The sequence below is a fragment of the Taudactylus pleione genome, unplaced genomic scaffold, assembly GCF_031769625.1.
Source record: "Taudactylus pleione unplaced genomic scaffold, aTauple2 ptg000032l, whole genome shotgun sequence".
Lineage (NCBI taxonomy): Eukaryota > Metazoa > Chordata > Amphibia > Anura > Myobatrachidae > Taudactylus > Taudactylus pleione.
In genome coordinates this window covers 9,935,959-9,953,025 of record NW_028284434.1, presented here as the reverse complement: position 1 = coordinate 9,953,025, position 17,067 = coordinate 9,935,959, and the positions used below count along the sequence as shown (strand labels likewise).

At 43.3% G+C, this 17,067-nt stretch overlaps 1 protein-coding gene across 1 annotated transcript in view; it reads left to right on the top strand.

Annotated features, from left to right (window-relative positions):
• The window catches only part of CCZ1 (CCZ1 vacuolar protein trafficking and biogenesis associated), a 57,091-nt gene that overhangs the window by 24,661 nt on the left and 15,363 nt on the right, over window positions 1-17,067 (top strand). Inside the window, exons 7-10 of the mRNA XM_088451963.1 lie at window positions 3,511-3,594; window positions 5,733-5,908; window positions 12,656-12,737; window positions 16,050-16,111. Of these exons, the coding sequence (XP_088308089.1) occupies window positions 3,511-3,594; window positions 5,733-5,908; window positions 12,656-12,737; window positions 16,050-16,111 (404 nt within the window). The remainder of the gene's footprint in view (window positions 1-3,510; window positions 3,595-5,732; window positions 5,909-12,655; window positions 12,738-16,049; window positions 16,112-17,067) is intronic.

The following is a 17,067-nucleotide window of genomic DNA, read 5'->3' as shown; positions in this document are numbered from 1 at the left end:
TACACCATGGTACGTGTTTTGCAGGGTTAATCATTTTAAGTGTTTTAGTGACTGTGTATTTAAGTGGTGAGGACTTTTAACTTCTTTCTATTGCGTGGGAATCTCACGATGCTAAATAATAGCATCGTCGTATGTACTTATAATGGGGGAGATTCACTAAAATGGCGCTGGGCGGCCAGTCGCAAAATGGCGTCTCATTGCCATTCGCAAAATGGCATTGCGCAGATTAAATTTTAAACCGATCCTGTCTCAGCCAATTATCAGGCTTCGACAATATAAAAATCTATACCTACCAGAGAGACACCCGTTCTACACAGAACCTTTCACCTCTAGAAAGATTCTGTTTTTAGAACCAAATTAAATTGTTGTGATTTAATACAACTTCCCAACTAGGTTCTTTTAACAAAAGTGTTTGTATTCCTATTCTGCATATTTTGTGTTATGTGGGGTTATCCGCATCCCTCATCATCGGTTATGTGTAGGGCACCACAAAACACTAAGCACTGTACAGAGCAAATCATGCATGAGAAATCCTGCATAAACAAAACTACATTATGGTGGAGATGAGGATCACAGCATGGAGACGACCCTTCTCCTGAAATCTTATAATCTAGAGCAGTGGCTCTCAAACTCTGTCGGCGACTCAGACCCGGACGCAATGCAGCACACTTTCGCAGCCGTCGGGCCGGGTATGCAAATTCCGTGAGCGCACGGCCAGACTTAAGGACCCCCTCTATGTCTTAGAGAGCGATGGCAGAGTGATAGCACACCGGTATAAAGATGCCCACTTTCCTTAGCGCACATCCTCTCCGGGAAGTGTATGATTAATCAATAACATCGAGAGCCATCGGAGCTGCTCGCAACACTTGAGGTAGACCCTACCCCGCCTCAAGCACTGCGATCACTGCAGGCTGAAATACAACCAGGTGACGTGTACAATGACACATCCATGCTAATTATGACGACGTTTTGACATTCAGACATACCTGCGTTCACACATACACTCCCCCGTTTTCCTGGACCTTCCCCTGTTGCAACCCACAAACGGCACTGTCTGTCACTCAAGGTAGTGCTCAGTCTGTGTACTACGAACGCACGATTCCCGATCGTAGTGACTGGGTCGCGCAGACGGGCGACTATCGGCGACAGCGTGTGAGCTTGGCGTCCGGGTCTGAATCAGGTCTCTGTCCTCAGGACCCCACACAGGTCATGTTTTGCAGATCACGCAGCAGGTGCACGGGTGTATTCATTACTCACTGACACATTTTAAAAGATCCACACGTGGAGCTAATTATTTCACTTGTGATTCTGTGAGGAGACCTGGAGAACATGCACTGTTTGAGGTCCTGAGGGCCGAGTTTGAGAACCTGTGCTATAGTGGTACATACTATGCCGCTATAGCACTTCCTGCTTTGTCTCTTATTAAGCAAAGTACTGTAGGAAGATGTATTAAAATATTGGCTGCTGGAGTGGGACCACCTACTTGCACAGAGTGGGTGATCCGTGCAAGACCCACGGCACATCCGCCTAGTGCTGATGCACTGTATCTTGCCTCCTGGCCGGCCCACTACGCATGCATGATATCTTGCAAACATCTCATGCGCAGCAGACCACCACAGAGGCCGCAGCAGGTTAGTACACATACCGATATGTGAATAACGATGAGCAAGAAGAATGCACTTACCATTTTTTAATCACATCACAATGGTTTTCCTTTATACAATAATAGCTGCAAAATTGTTAGATGTTTGCAGATAATGTAGAGAAAAGTGATTTTTCCCTACGTTCGCTTTCATACATACCTATGTGTCCAATAGCGCTGGTCTTAGCACATTTGGCATCTACTGTACCACCAGTGGATGCTCTGAAGCTGAGACTGAAGCGCTGTCCAAAACGAATAGAAGAGGAGCCATACAAATTACGCCCCTTAACGCTGCCAAGTCACTCCAACATCAACGACCGGGAGTCAGCGGGAAGCCACCAGGGACCAGCCAGGTGCAGCACACACCGGACAGCAGTTTGGGAGTGCAGTTTGTGTGCTCCCCCTCTTTTAGTTTTCAGCCCCAGCTTCAGACCCGCCACTGGTTACCACCTCTTCTTACATCTCCCCCAGAGTCTCCATGCACCAAATGTAGCTGCTGGAGTAGCAGAGAGCTGTAGGGTCCCAGGTACAGCACCAGCTCGGAGTTGTATCCTTGTAGTAATGGAATTACTGTATGACCATTAAGGGGGTGAGCCATCATCCATTTAAAAAGGTTGCTAGGGCCAACTTTCCAAAGCAGTTAGCTTATGGTATTTGGTTTTGTTTAGTAATCAAAGTAAATCTCATTTGGCCACGTAAAGGCGAGAAGGAAGAGTGGGTGTATCTGTACGGCGTAATAGAACACTCCAAATACATGCTGGTAGGTTAGTTGGCTTCTGTCAGAGAATTAACTCCAAGTATGTGTAAATATAGTAGGGAATATAGATTGTAAGCTCCACTGCAACTGGTATGTCAGTGACTATATCTGTAAAGTGCTGTGTAATATGTGTACACAAGGTAAATAACTTAATAAATAATAGCTCTCCCAATCTCCGTATTATAATTGTAGAGCACCAGTAGGATTAGATGGAAGGAATGATTAGGACCCTGCAGTTTTCTCTTCTGAACGAACTTAAACCTGTTTTGTGTGAAATCCTGGACCAAATGCAGGGGGCTATTACAGCCAAAGGTGGCCAACACATTACTACTTATTTCTTTTAACTTCTTAAACATTTTGTGGTCAATCTTATTAGGTGCGGGGCGAGTTGCTGTTGCAAAGAAACGCCGATAACTGCACCGCAGCTCACCTCCCTTGCAGCCCGATCTCGCCCCAAACTTGTAAATCTTTGTATACAGCCCTATGTGGCTGCAATCAAAAATCTGCGAGTCCAGAGGAGAACCGTAAGTGCGGCCTATAGCTGCGATCAAAGTTCAGAGGAAGTGTAAGTGCGTCATATAGCCACGAGGAATCTCGCTGCTGATAGGATTGAACCCTTTGTGTCAGTCAGTGGTGTTTTTGTTTCTTGTTCAGGTTTGCCTTCTAATTTGACAAAAAAAAAGAAAAATTTAAATATTGTTTTATTTGCATCATACTTCAACAAAATGTTATAATAAATATAAAAGTAACAATAATTTAGGTATTATTTGTGTAAGAATTGTGTGAAATACAGATCTATTGTAGTCTATATACAGGTATACTATAGTATTTTTATTTATCATTTGAAAAATGTAGGCCAAATGCAATAATCTACGAGAGTTTGGTGATATAGCAGCTAGATTTAAAGGAGCAATTTGTTTTATGACAAACCAGGCTGGTTTTGCCTTCTATATATATGAAAAAAAATTGTTCCTTCAATCCTAGTGACTATATCACTGAAATCTCACTTTTGCCCACAACTTACAGGCTATTACAAGTGGGCTGTAGTCTCTTCGCTGATTTTCTGTCAAGCTGAAAGCAAAACTGATTGTGTAATACGTCTCCCCAACAGCTATTTAATGGCACTTTTACCAAGGCGATGGAAGCTGGTGGAGTCACACTTCTAAAAGACAGACTAGAGAAATTCTTTCATCGGGTGAATATATATTTATATTCCATTTCTGGGTACTTCGTGGGGTATAATAAATTGCAGCCATGATATGCTAATAACAAATAAAAAAAACATTGTGCATTAATAAATTTTTTAAAGTAATAGGAAATCTGTCTGAAGGCGCCCACACACTGGACGACTCGCAAAAGAGGCAATGTCGTCAACTATTTTCTTTGAACTCCCCGGGCAACTCCCCAGTACTCCTGGACAGACGATATCTTGCTAAACTGTGCAATGTGACTAACGACCTATCGTGTGTCCTTAATCATTTCCAGTGCATCGAGAATTGCCAGATCTTACCTGCAGTGGGTAAGATCTGAATATGCGACAAAAGAGCCGCAGATTGTTATTGTTCCTTGAAGCTGCACGATTTGCACTTTTTTAAACGATGTATCGTTCCAATGCATTGTTATCATGCCTAAAATCCTCCAGTTTGTGGACACCTTTAGTTTTGAAAACTAGCTGTGATGTTATTGTGTGTGTGTGTGTGTATGTATATATGTATACACACACACACATATATATATATATATATATATATATATACATACATACATACATATTATTAATTTATTTTTTTCCACAATAAGGGCTGTATTCAATTAACGGCGAAAACTGAAGAAAATGGCCGTTTTACGCCCAAAAAACTGATATTTTCGGCAAAAAACAGGCGAAAACGCAATTGGCAAAAAAAAAAATGGAGATGGGTTTTCTCCATCCCAGACCTGGCAAAAAAAAAACCTGCAAAATCCCTATTTTTGGCTAAAAATGTTTGGATTTCTTGCAGAACCCTTTGAACACCCCCCCCCCTAATGATAAGTTACTTGGCGATAAATTACCGCCAAATTTTGGGTGAAAAAAAAATAAAAACCGTTTAAAATAATAGGAAGCTATTTTTTTTTCCAGTAAATTACTGTTCCACGTAAATTGGGGGTACATTAAAATGGGTGCAAGTATATTTTCGTGTCGTACAAAAGCAATTTAAAAACTGTAAAAACCTGCTTGCTGCAACCGCGTGCAATGTTTAAATGCTTCACACATCCATACCGTCCCCCGAAAAATCAGACCCAATATATTAAAACCATTATCAATGTTTTTTTGTTTTTTAACCCAAAAATTGAATTGTTTTTCGCCAAAGTGCGCAACTTATGATTTTTTTTTTGAGGGGTCATTTATCATTAGGGAGGGTGTCCAAAGGGTTCTGAAAGAAATCCCCATATTTTTAGCCAAAAATTGTGATTTTTGCATTTTTATTTTTTTTTGTCTGGGATGGAGAAAATTTATCTCCAGTGTTTTTTTGGCCAATTTGCGTTTTTGCCGCTAATTGAATACTGCCCTAAATCTAGAAAATGAATGCAATTGGGAGAGGGTAGGTCAGAGGAAGAATTGGTGCAGTGAAAAGGCCCAAAAGGAAGCATTGGGAGAGGGTTAGAGCGTGGACAAATGGGAAGTGGTGGAAACTGGTGTGAATAAGGGTAGTTCTAGGTTGAAGTGAATGGGAGCAGTGGGAGTGGGTAAGCTTAAGGGAAGAGTGAATGAGTAGGGGTGTATTTAGTACCAGAGGGCCTTCTCCAGTGGAATGGAAGCAGTGTTTTAGAATGGGATTGGGAGTGGATGGGAGAGAGTGGGTCTGAGATGGTTGTGTGCTGTGGGTAGATGTTGGGATGGATAAGTGGTTAGAGGCAGGTAGAGAATGTCCCAGATGGGGAGCTTTGGGAATGGAGAAATGGGGAGTGGTGAAAGTGGTTTGGTGCGATTAGGAGTAGAGGCTAGGTCCCAGAGGGAATGGGAGCAACGGGAGAGGGTAAGTTTTTTTTTTGGGGGGGGGGTTTTTAGAGAAGAGAGCAGTGGGAGAGGTTGTGTGTAGGAATAGGGGTGTAAGCAGTATCAGAGGGTTGTCACTAGGGAAAGTGAGAGCAGAGTGGATGGGTCTAAGAAGGTATGGCTGTAGGAGAGTCTTAATCTGCGTATGGTCTGTAGCAGATATGTTGTATGAGGTTGAAAAGGATTAAGACTGTCCACTACACAATAATGGTGCACCAGGCTCCCAAGTGTGCACAGTATGTTAGGACTTCTAGGTTTAAGACTTTTTAACCATCTTTTGTGATTTCCTCTTCCCACAGTATTTGCAGACATTACATTTGCAGTCTTGTGACCTGCTCGATGTGTTCGGCGGTATCAGTTTTTTTCCATTAGATAAGATGACGTACTTGAAAATCCAGTCATTCATTAACCGGGTGGAAGAAAGTCTTAATCTTGTAAAGTATACAGCGTTCCTGTACAATGACCAGCTCATCTGGTAGGTGGCAGTAAGGCTGTAGCCTGAATACAGTAGGTGTATACCCCAGGTGACCGACATCAATTACATTATGGCAATCATAGATTGGTAAACTGATAGGAGCTACATTATTACTGTCTATATTCTTTTTTTTCTTTCTTTTACAAGCGCAGTCTAGTCACCCGCAGATCATCTGTACATTAGGGACATCACTGCTGATTTCCAAACCATTCTGCTTGTGCACATTTGGGCATGACACCCGTTATCATGGGTTACACGCTATTCATAACTGCCAAGGATGTTACCTCTCCCTGACAACGTCATTGTTCCTTATTACTCTTATTCACTCCATTGGGGCAGACTCCATTAGCCGCAGAGCTTACCACAGGCTTGTAGCTCCAGACTTGGACGCCCGGAGCTATTCAATTACAAGCCCATTTCCACTCCTGGTAAGCCTGCGGCTAATGCACGTTACATAGATTCCGGTTTAAGTGCCTGGAGCTATAAAGTTACCCAGCACGGTAAACCGATTTTCCTCCACGTTAAAGTGCACCCTCTGGGGCCTACCGCGCAGGGTAGCCGCAGTACTAAAATAGCTCAGGGCACAGCTGCACCCGCACAGTAAGCCTCACGTCTCATTGCATCAGCCCTATTAAGTTGGTGACTTTGAATCTGCTTTTAAAATGTAAAATCGCGCATTTTAGCCCCCAGCAAAAGGGACTAATGCATGCAAAATGACTCGAATCATGGATAATAATATCCTAATATCATTTGTTGGTCACAGATGGGTTAATACAGCTCAGTTTTGTCCAAACACCTGGCAAAGTGCCTGATTCAGGTCCGGACGGCATTGCACGGCTGCAAGGAATCGGCTGTGCAATACCATCCGGCAAATATTAAATACTGCAGGAGGCGTCCTTTAGGAAGCAGACTCCCCCTGACAGCAATAGCAATCCGAGTGCAGCGTCTGTAGACGCTTCTTCGAATCACCATCGCGACCCATTTCCGAGAAGCAGGCTAGGAAAGCCCAAACTCTGGAGCATGTCATTTATGCTGTGGCTTGGGGGATCTGAGCGATATCGCAGGTCCCAACCTGTACATGTGCAGTTTTGCGATAATCGGAAGACTGCTTTGATAACACTCATTACAGTCCGGACTTGAATCAAGCCCAAGGACACCAGAGGCTCAGTAGCCACCTGCCTCATACCAGACATTCTACCTTACAGACACCACTTCTATAGGTACAGTATTTATGAGGGGAAGAGCATTAATGAGAGAAATCCTAAAGGGAGCTGATCACATTGCTGCCATTAAAGGTCCTGTTTTAGTCTCCAAGTGGGTAGTCTCTGCTATAGATCTGTATATAGCACCACATATGTCTGATCGGAACAGAAATAACAGCCTGTTACTTTACCCGACTCGTCCTCTCAGGTTATGTGTTCCATTTCTGCAGAGGGATAAATTGCAGTAATCATTTACAAGCTTGGTGTGAAAGGAAAGAAGAAACAAAGATGCATGGCTTATCAGTTCACAGCACTGGGTCTTGTTGGCACAGGTGAACTTTCACCCTCTAAGACCAGAAAAAGTTAACAGTATTCTCATCCATTAGTGGGAATGGTGTACATGTCCAGTCTGTAAGTCTACAGCGTTACTGGTAGAAGCATGGGTGGTCTACTGCCACTGAAACATTATTTATCATATATCTTGTTTGTAGCTGATCTAGCATTTATGTAGTGACCTATCTGTTAAGCAGCTCATAGGATTAAGCTGTGCGTTGCTCACATTCTGCTGTTCTGCCCTTTTCACACTAAGCCGCTGCAGACAGACAGTAGTTTGTGCAAACTGCTCTGTACTCAGCCAGAGCTGTAATCCAGGGATCCCAGCTTTCAACCAACCAGCAGATCTCTCTGCCTGGTTACACCTTGCCTCTGCCACAAACCTACTGTATACAGAGGTCGTCATACACCTAGCGTCAATACGCCATATGGCACAAAATGCCCAGCGCAACTGAGATGCTCCGAGAGGAATTATTTATTCCCATTGCAAACACAGCAAAACACCACTCCCAGTGTACTGGTGATGATGGGCTATGACTTTGACCGCACTGAAGTATTGATGCTTCCAGTTGTTTTATTTATGCAAAAAAGATGCACATTTTAAGTGACAAAGATGGCTGACTCGGACGAGTCGCTATTTGGCGCAGCTTGAGCAATAGTGTATGAGGATCTCTATATCTACCGCAACTGGACTCTTAAGGCCAGTACACACCAGACTATTTCTATTGTGTACCGGCCTCGTTAGCGATGGGACCCGACAGGGAGCCAGCATACACACTTGCCGATGCCGGAAGCAACGGAGCAACAGCGGGGGCCATGCTGCACACACCAGCATGACCCCCGGTAACGATATTGCCTGTCTGACGGGCGATGACGCGTGGGAGCATGCATCATCAGCGACATAGCAGGTACACACTAGATGATATGCCTTATATGTCTCTCCAATCTGCCGGATTAGACGACATATTGTCTAGTCGTGTACCCGGCATTACACAGATCTGTTATAACCAGGCGTGACATAATTATCTGCACAAGATTCCGCTGGATTTGCCTTAACCTGCCAAGTCTTAAAATTGCTGTGATGTGCCTGCATTAAACCCCTTATTCACTTAAGGATTTTCAGCATAATGTGCGCAGGATTAATCAAACGCCTTTTGACCTTCTTGCAGCACAGCACTCATAGCCTACTGCTGCCCAGTCACCAATGGCATGTGGCATTTTTTGGTGAGCGCAACAGGGTCTCTGTAGGTTCCTTCCGCGACTTTTCTGTTCTTTTCAGGAGAGGTTGAAAACGGCCTTTTGCTTTTCTTTTTTGAAGGGTCATGTGTGCATGCTGTCTGTCTTTTTTCAAAGACAGTTGGCAGTCCTTCCAGATGTATAGACCTTCCATCAAGGTGTGCTTGGCATACAGTCTCCTATCCCATCGTGGGATCTCAATTTGGCTTTGGAGGCTCTTCTTTGAGCCTCTTGAATCCGTGGAACTGCATTATTTTCCTTTTGAAGGTGGTTTTTCCTCTGGCCATTGCTTCCATCTATCTGGTGTCGGAATTGGCCGCCTTGTTCCGTGATATTTCATTCCGATAGGGTGGTCTTGCATACCAAGCATTCTTTCCTTCCTAAAGTGGTTTTGCAGTTTCATTTGAACCAAGACATTGTTCTTTTCCGGGATCGTCTCCTGTCTACCACATTATGCGTTTTAGATGTAGTGCATCTCGACCATATGTCTGCGGTTCAGTGTATGGATAGGTTTTTGATCCTCGTGGATGTGCCCAAACGTGGTTGGAAAGTCTCCAAGCTCTCCTACGCTAATTGGATCACAATTGCCGTCAGCAGGGCCGTAACTAGGGTGGTACGACCTGTGCCATGGCACAGGGCACCGCAGGGCAGGGGTCGCTGATTGGGCCTGTAAATTATTCTGTTTATTATCATTTTCACTTGTAGCTTCCTCTTCTTTTATCCCCAGCATCTCCTGGCCTCCCCTATCTCTTCCCACAAAGTGGTCAATTTAGTCTGTTACAGACAAATTTGCAAAGTAATATACACGCATAGGGGGCGATTCAGCAGAGGACGGAATTGTAATGCCACACTCAAGCAGCTTTGCAATTCCGTCTATGCTAAAATGTGTTTCACACCTTCTACTGCATCTGCGAATTCAGCGCTGTGACCGAGCTCGCAGCCTGGGATCACCATCGGTCGCGATGTTGGCGCTGGACAGCTGAGTAAGCCTTAGCTTATGCAGGCTGGCCGGCTTGCAAGGCCAGGATTCTGCGTCCATGGATACAGGTCCTGGCCTTGCCGCTCACGAAAAACGTGGGTGACACCCCTGTTTCCGGCAACACAGGACGTCTCCGCCTCTGCACCACCCTGTAAACGCTTTTGCCTCAACCAGGAATCTATAATCTGGAATCTGATTACGTGCACTACTGAATAAGGCCCATAGTCATATGCAAAGTGGCTGTAGATGCTGGCAGCAGCAGAATGTAATTTATTACCTTATGCTAATGTGTGTAGGGCTAATGCGACTGCAATTCCTAAGCCGTGCCTCCTATTGATGTCACACCAGCCTCCGCAACCGTCATTAGAATCTACAATATCAGAAACAGGTTGCCCTATCCCACTCTCATTACTTAGGATAGCACACGTGCCCATTACATTCCCATGACACTCACCCAAGTCAGGGAAATTGCATATGATCGCATTGTTGTTGACCAGTTCTCGCCCTGAAACGCCCTTTTTCATGGAAAGAGGGATCTGGCCAAGTCCCGTCTGACTAAAAATAGGACGGTGATAGGCAGAGATTCACCCGAGTAGAGAGATCTGTCGAACTCAATTAGGCCCATAATTACCGAATGACACCTGGCAAATTACATCAGTAGGTAGAGAAAATAAGAGGAGGGAGGGCCCTGCTCATCAGAGCTTACATTCTATAGCTTAAGTAAAAGCCACTTTAAAATTTACGATATATATGGATTATCTATCCCCAGAATCTCCCCTTGTTTTATGCTGTTGCACTAGTGTGAAATATCCATATCATCCTTTTCCTTTAAGGTGGGAAATATTAGGGAAACGCGTCCTTGTGTCCCTGTCCGTCAGAGCTGTCATCACCAGCCTCTGCGCTCTGCCATTCCCTGTTAACACTCGGCACTGTGGCTCTGCACAGCTTTGGTTTCAGATCATAGCTATCCTGCTCCCGTTACAGCACATACTATAGTGTGTCTCATTTACATGCTGTATTGGGATATAAATAAGCTGCAAGTTGTTGGCCTTGTTTGAGAGTGGCATAAGTATAACTAATAAAAGTTTCATCATCTAACAATTTTAACTCCACAACTATTTAACCATAAGCTGTCATTTTTAATTTTTAAGGCTGTTACCTATAGGCTTTTTGAGCACCTGAGAACTGAGATTGCTAATTGTACCAATGAAATGCAGAAAGGGTCATTTGCAACACAACTGATGGGCCCATACATCTGCGACGTATTGCCGCGATGCTGCAACCCGGCATCGCAGGATCGCAGAAATCCAACATGTTGGATCTTGACGATCGTGATCCAAAAATGTTCGCAATTGTCAAATCGGGGACATTTAACATGTCAAATGTCAGCGATCCAGCGACAGATCGCTGAATATCGATGGTGAGCGTTCGTAAATTTCCGATGGGTGATCGTAAATTTCCGATCGCATCCCTGCATCGCGACGATCCGATCGCAGGTGTATGGGCACCTTTTAGTCAGCACTACTTTGTTTCAACATTTTTCAGCCCACCTTGTGCTATTTTGTAAGTGAAATTCCCAATCTGTTCCGATGATTATGGCCATGCACCTGCCATTTGCAGTTCTTTCCCGGAGCTTGATTCCTGGTTTTGACTTTCTGCATTTATTTAATGGAACTTGTCCTGAGAATGTACTGTTTGTCTGATTCTCAGTAAGCTGTTATTGGGAAAGTTAAGGTGATGTTAAAGCTGCCTGAAAAGGAAGCCGTCTTACAATACAAAACTATGCGTAGCGGCATAAAATTTGATGCAAAACAGCTGCACAACTTCACAGCAGGTAGCGCTCTGAGGCGATCCAAATGTGTCTAATGATTAAAAGTTTAGCCTGCCTTTGATCAGATGGTGCAGACAGCACCGTGCCCAACCTCCCACATCACCATCTCCTAGCAAATATAAACCCGTTCTAGATTTGATTTGCCAACACAGTGGGACATTACATGGCGGTGCCGAGGAGTGTTCCGACCTTGGACAGGGCTATTTTGAAGATCTACTAATGCTGCTGGACCCAGAGGGTTCAACGGTCATTGCTGACGGCATTTCTGCTCCACCTTGATGATCTCCTTGGTTGCAGCAGCTGCTGCCACAACTTCTGCGTACACGGGGAACAAGTGTTCTGGCTCTACGTCCTGCAATAAGCATGATGACAAACAAATATCCAGAGCACACAGCTAGTCACAACTGGTGGATAAACACGAGTGCCCAGGCAGCACAAAAGAGAAAGTCTTCTGCATAGCTTAGAGCGGGAAGGAGGTTGGGTTAATGGAAATGGTGAAATTTTAGTCATGGTTGCCAGCAGCTGACTGTCTCAAGACTTCTACAATGACTAATTCATGTTTTATGTCTCCTCATTCCAACCATACCACACAATCGGTAGCTGCACAGAAATGCCAGTCCATGATATCTGCGTTCCTATTGGTGGCTGATAATGTTTCTCCCTTTCAGAACTACGATAAAATTCCCCCACCACCAGTTACAATTTGTCTCCTCAGCTCTTAGATTGTAAGCTCATTTGGGCAAGACCATTTTTACCGTCTGTTTCATGTCATTGTGAACAATTTATTTGTACTATGATTCCCTCAGTGTACAGCGCTGAGTAAAATGTTGGAGATTTATAAAAACAAATCTTAATATTAAGATTAAGAAAAGCATGTTCAGGTATACAATTTAAATGCCATACGGATATTCTGACCTTTATTCTTGCAGGCCCCATAATGCGTGGGTAGTATCGGACTGTAAGGGCCACAAGAGCAAATCCTTATGTGTACAGTGATAACACTCCAATGTCTGGTTGTTCTACACTACATGCTCCACCACAACAGCCTGGGTGATTGCAATTAGCAGTGGGAAGGGAAGATAATGTAGAAACTGTATATGACAATATTTTCGACATTTGCACCTCAGCTGATTATTATAGGGCCTGATATATGTTCTCTTTTGTAGGAGTGGATTAGAACAAGAAGATATGCGAATTTTGTATAAATACCTCACTACATCGCTCTTCCCAAGGCACACCGAACCTGAGGTAAATATAAATGGAAAGACCTTACAGCAGTGGTTCCCAAACTCAGGGTATATTCAATTAGGTGCGAAAAGTCGAGTACTTTTTTCGCATGCCGGACTTTTCGCCATCATCGCTGGTGTAAAAGTATCGCGCGCGACCTCTCTTATCCCCGTATTCGATTAGAAAGCAGCGAAAACTGTACCCGGTGAATTCGAAACCAGAGAAAAGTCCTGTTAAAAATGGGGAAAACAGTCTGTACCCACCGAAAAGCTGCACTAACATAGGGGATCGCTATAGGGGTGTTTTAGTACCCCTAATAAAGGTAAACTTGGTGGGGGGTGGGTTCTCTAAAAGCTTGCTGTTAGCGTCTTTGCATAAGTGGTGAAGAATGGCATTAAGCAATATTTTTTCTTCAAAATAACTAGTCCCAGCAAATTTGGGGTACATGTTTTGAAGTTATTAATGTGAAGTTTTAAAAAAACTTTAAAGATCCACCTGCCGCAAGCGCCTGCAATCTTGGGGACCCCCCTGGAGTCTATTTCGCTAATTTTTATGTTTGTCCCCCAACTTTGTTTTTTTTCGCCCCCGAAATGAGAGCACTCTTTTGGGGTGGTCTTAAGTATTTTTTAGAACGTTTTTGACAGTTTAGCTTGGGGGGATTGTCCCGAGGGTGCAGGGTGGTTTCTCGCAAGTTTGCACCCCAAAACCCCAATTCTGCATTTTTTATATTTTTTTTTTCGACCGCTTTCATAGGCAAATCTTTTTCGCCGATTCCAATGCATTGACTTTCCTCACCGGAGAAAAGTCTTTGGAATTGAATATGGGGTTAAGTTTTCGCCTTTCTAAATTACGTCATTGACTAAACTTTTTCACCGAAAACGGCTTTTCGCACCTAATTGAATACGGCCCTCAGTCCTCTAACGGTACAGGTTTTAATGGTGGAGTTTGGGAACCTCTGACTTAGACATTTACAACTTTTGTAAGTGCCACCGTCGCCAACAAAAATCTTTAAGGATATCCATACTTCAGCACAGATGACTTAATTAGTACCTCGGTCAGTTTGATTATACCATCTGGGTACAAGCATGGATATCCTTTAAAACATGGACTGTTGGTGCGCCTTGAGGACCGAGTTTGGGAAGCCCTGCCTTATAGTAAGAGGTGTAATTTACCATCTGCCACCCTTACCTTATGATTTGGCTTCCCCATGCCTTGTCATTTCTTTCTGTGTAAGAAAGTAACATTATGCAGGAATTACAGCTCTTCTACATACCGGCCTATAACTTTTTACCAAACACCACAAATCCTATTGTACACTCGCGGTTCATTACCAAAATATCAAATTAATTCCTGAGGGCTTGGTATTACTTTGCCCTTATTTTATATTTAAATACTGGTTGGTGCTCTGGATATATTCTGGAAAATGCAATTTCCTGATATTCATATTACAATGTTATAATTGTTGTAAGCAGAGTTGCAGAAAATGGCCACTTGCTCATGTATACGAAAATAACAGGGAAGTTTGGATGTGAAATTGGGTGGCCAAATCCATTTAGTGCAATAATAAAAAAAACAAAATCCCTTTTAAAAGTTGAACAAATCTTGGGTTAATGACATCCTTAATGTGAACACAGGAAAGCTTTTACATGGACAGGAATTACAGCCTACAGTCAGGTGCATAAATATTGGGGCATTGACAGAATTTTCATATTTTGGCCTCTATTCACCACCACAATGGCTTTGAAATGAAACAAACAAGATTTGCTTTAACTGCAGACTTTCAGATTTAATTTGAGGGTAATTACATCCAAATCAGGTGAACGGTGTAGGAATTACAACGGTTTCTATATGTGCCTCCCACTTTTTAAGGGGCCAAAAGTAATGGGACAAACTAAACAATCCTAAATCTAACTTTCACTTTTTAATACTTTGTTGCAAATCCTTTGCAGGCAATTACAGCCTGAAGTCTGGAACGCATAGACATCACCAGACGCTGCGTTTCATCCCTGGTGATGCTCTGCCAGGCCTCTACTGCAAATGTCTTCAGTTCCTGCTTGTTCTTGGGGCATTTTCCCTTTAGTTTTGTCTTCATCAAGTGAAATGCATGCTCAATCGGATTCAGGTCAGGGGATTGACTTGGCCATTGCATAACATTCCACTTTTTAGCCTTAAAAAACTCTTTGGGTGCTTTTGCAGTATGCAATATTATATGCTCATATTCAGTCAAATGCTTTAGAACTCATTGGACGGCGCTTCACAGTGCAGATGGACAATGACCCGAAGCATACTGCAAAAGCAACCATAATAAAGCCATAAACCATAAAGCATAATGCATAGAGCATTCCAGACTTCAGGCTGTAATTGCCTGCAAAGGATTTGCAACAAAGTATTAAAAAGTGAAAGTTAGATTTAGGATTGTTTAGTTTGTCCCATTACTTTTGGCCCCTTAAAAAGTGGGAGGCACATATAGAAACCGTTGTAATTCCTACACCGTTCACCTGATTTGGATGTAATTACCCTCAAATTGAATCTCCAAGTCTGCAGTTAAAGCACATCTTGTTTGTTTCATTTCAAAGCCATTGTGGTGGTGAATAGAGGCCAAAATATGAAAATTCTGTCAATGCCCCAATATTTATGCACCTGACTGTATACACTGGTGATGACTCTGCAGCCACTTATGAAGTGCGTGAGTGCATCCTGATTAGTGTGGCTGCTGCTGTCTCTTTACAGTATTTCATTGAGTTGTGCATTCAGTCTGTGGCAAAAAAGAAGATTCCCAATTTAAAAAGGGGAGATAAAATCTGCTTCTATTGTTTTCAACTTAGGTAGAGCTTTTGTTTTGTGTTTGCTCCTTTACTCAATTGTAGTATTAATACAAATGTAATAATATTAACAATTCCAACACCAACAGGCTGTCTTATGTATATGACTATTCATTAAATGACTGTACTGTAACTACTAACCCTAACAAACCACATCTCCTAAGTGTAAACCAGATGCATACATATACTACTGTTTTATCCTACAGGCCACCTGGCACATTTGCTATCCTTGCAGAGCTGCGCACAACGTGAGATGCTTCCAGCTCTGCAAGTTGTGCAAAATGCATTCTTTCTTTTTTTTACTTATTTTACTGGCGCAGTTTACACATGTGCTTTTGATTCAGGAAGCATCCAACTATACATCACCCAGTAAAAAGTAGGATTAGAATGAGTTTTATTATTCTTACATGAGAACATTATTGACAATGCATTGGATTCAGATTTATATGATTGTTATTGCTATAGCTCAGTTGTCAGCATTTTTTAATGGATGATTGTTTTCTATTTGTAGCTAGCAGGAAGAGACTCTCCCATACGCCCAGAAATGCCAGGAAATCTACAGCACTACGGAAGGTAAAATGCTTCCTCCTTTTCTAATATTAGAGTTCAGTATCTTACACCTTACAGGAGACTAGGACCCTCAGTATCTTACACCTCACAGGAGACTAGGGCCGTCAGTATCTTACACCTTACAGGAGACTAGGGCCGTCAGTATCTTACACCGTACAGGAGACTAGGGCCCTCAGTATCTTACACCTTACAGGAGACTAGGGCCCTCAGTATCTTACACCTTACAGGAGACTAGGGCCGTCAGTATCTTACACCTTACAGGAGACTAGGGCCGTCAGTATCTTACACCTTACAGGAGACTAGGGCCGTCAGTATCTTACACCTTACAGGAGACTAGGGCCCTCAGTGTCTTACACCGTACAGGAGACTAGGGCCGTCAGTATCTTACACCTTACAGGAGACTAGGGCCCTCAGTATCTTACACCTTACAGGAGACTAGGGCCGTCAGTATCTTACACCTTACAGGAGACTAGGGCCGTCAGTATCTTACACCGTACAGGAGACTAGGGCCCTCAGTATCTTACACCGTACAGGAGACTAGGGCCCTCAGTATCTTACACCGTACAGGAGACTAGGGCCGTCGGTATCTTACACCTTACAGGAGACTAGGGCCGTCGGTATCTTACACCGTACAGGAGACTAGGGCCCTCGGTATCTTACACCGTACAGGAGACTAGGGCCGTCGGTATCTTACACCGTACAGGAGACTAGGGCCCTCGGTATCTTACACCTCACAGGAGACTAGGGCCGTCAGAACCTCATTGTTCATGTCATGTAAACTGAAAAATTCAAAGAATTATTAATTTACATAATTAACTTATACACTTACTCATTTACTTTCTTTTGCCCTTTGCAGCAAGTGCATCTATAGCCTAGACAAGAGTTTCCCAGTCTCCGCCATTACAGTCCAGGTTTTAAGGATATCCTTTCGTGAGTCCAGATGGTTAAATCAAATTGAC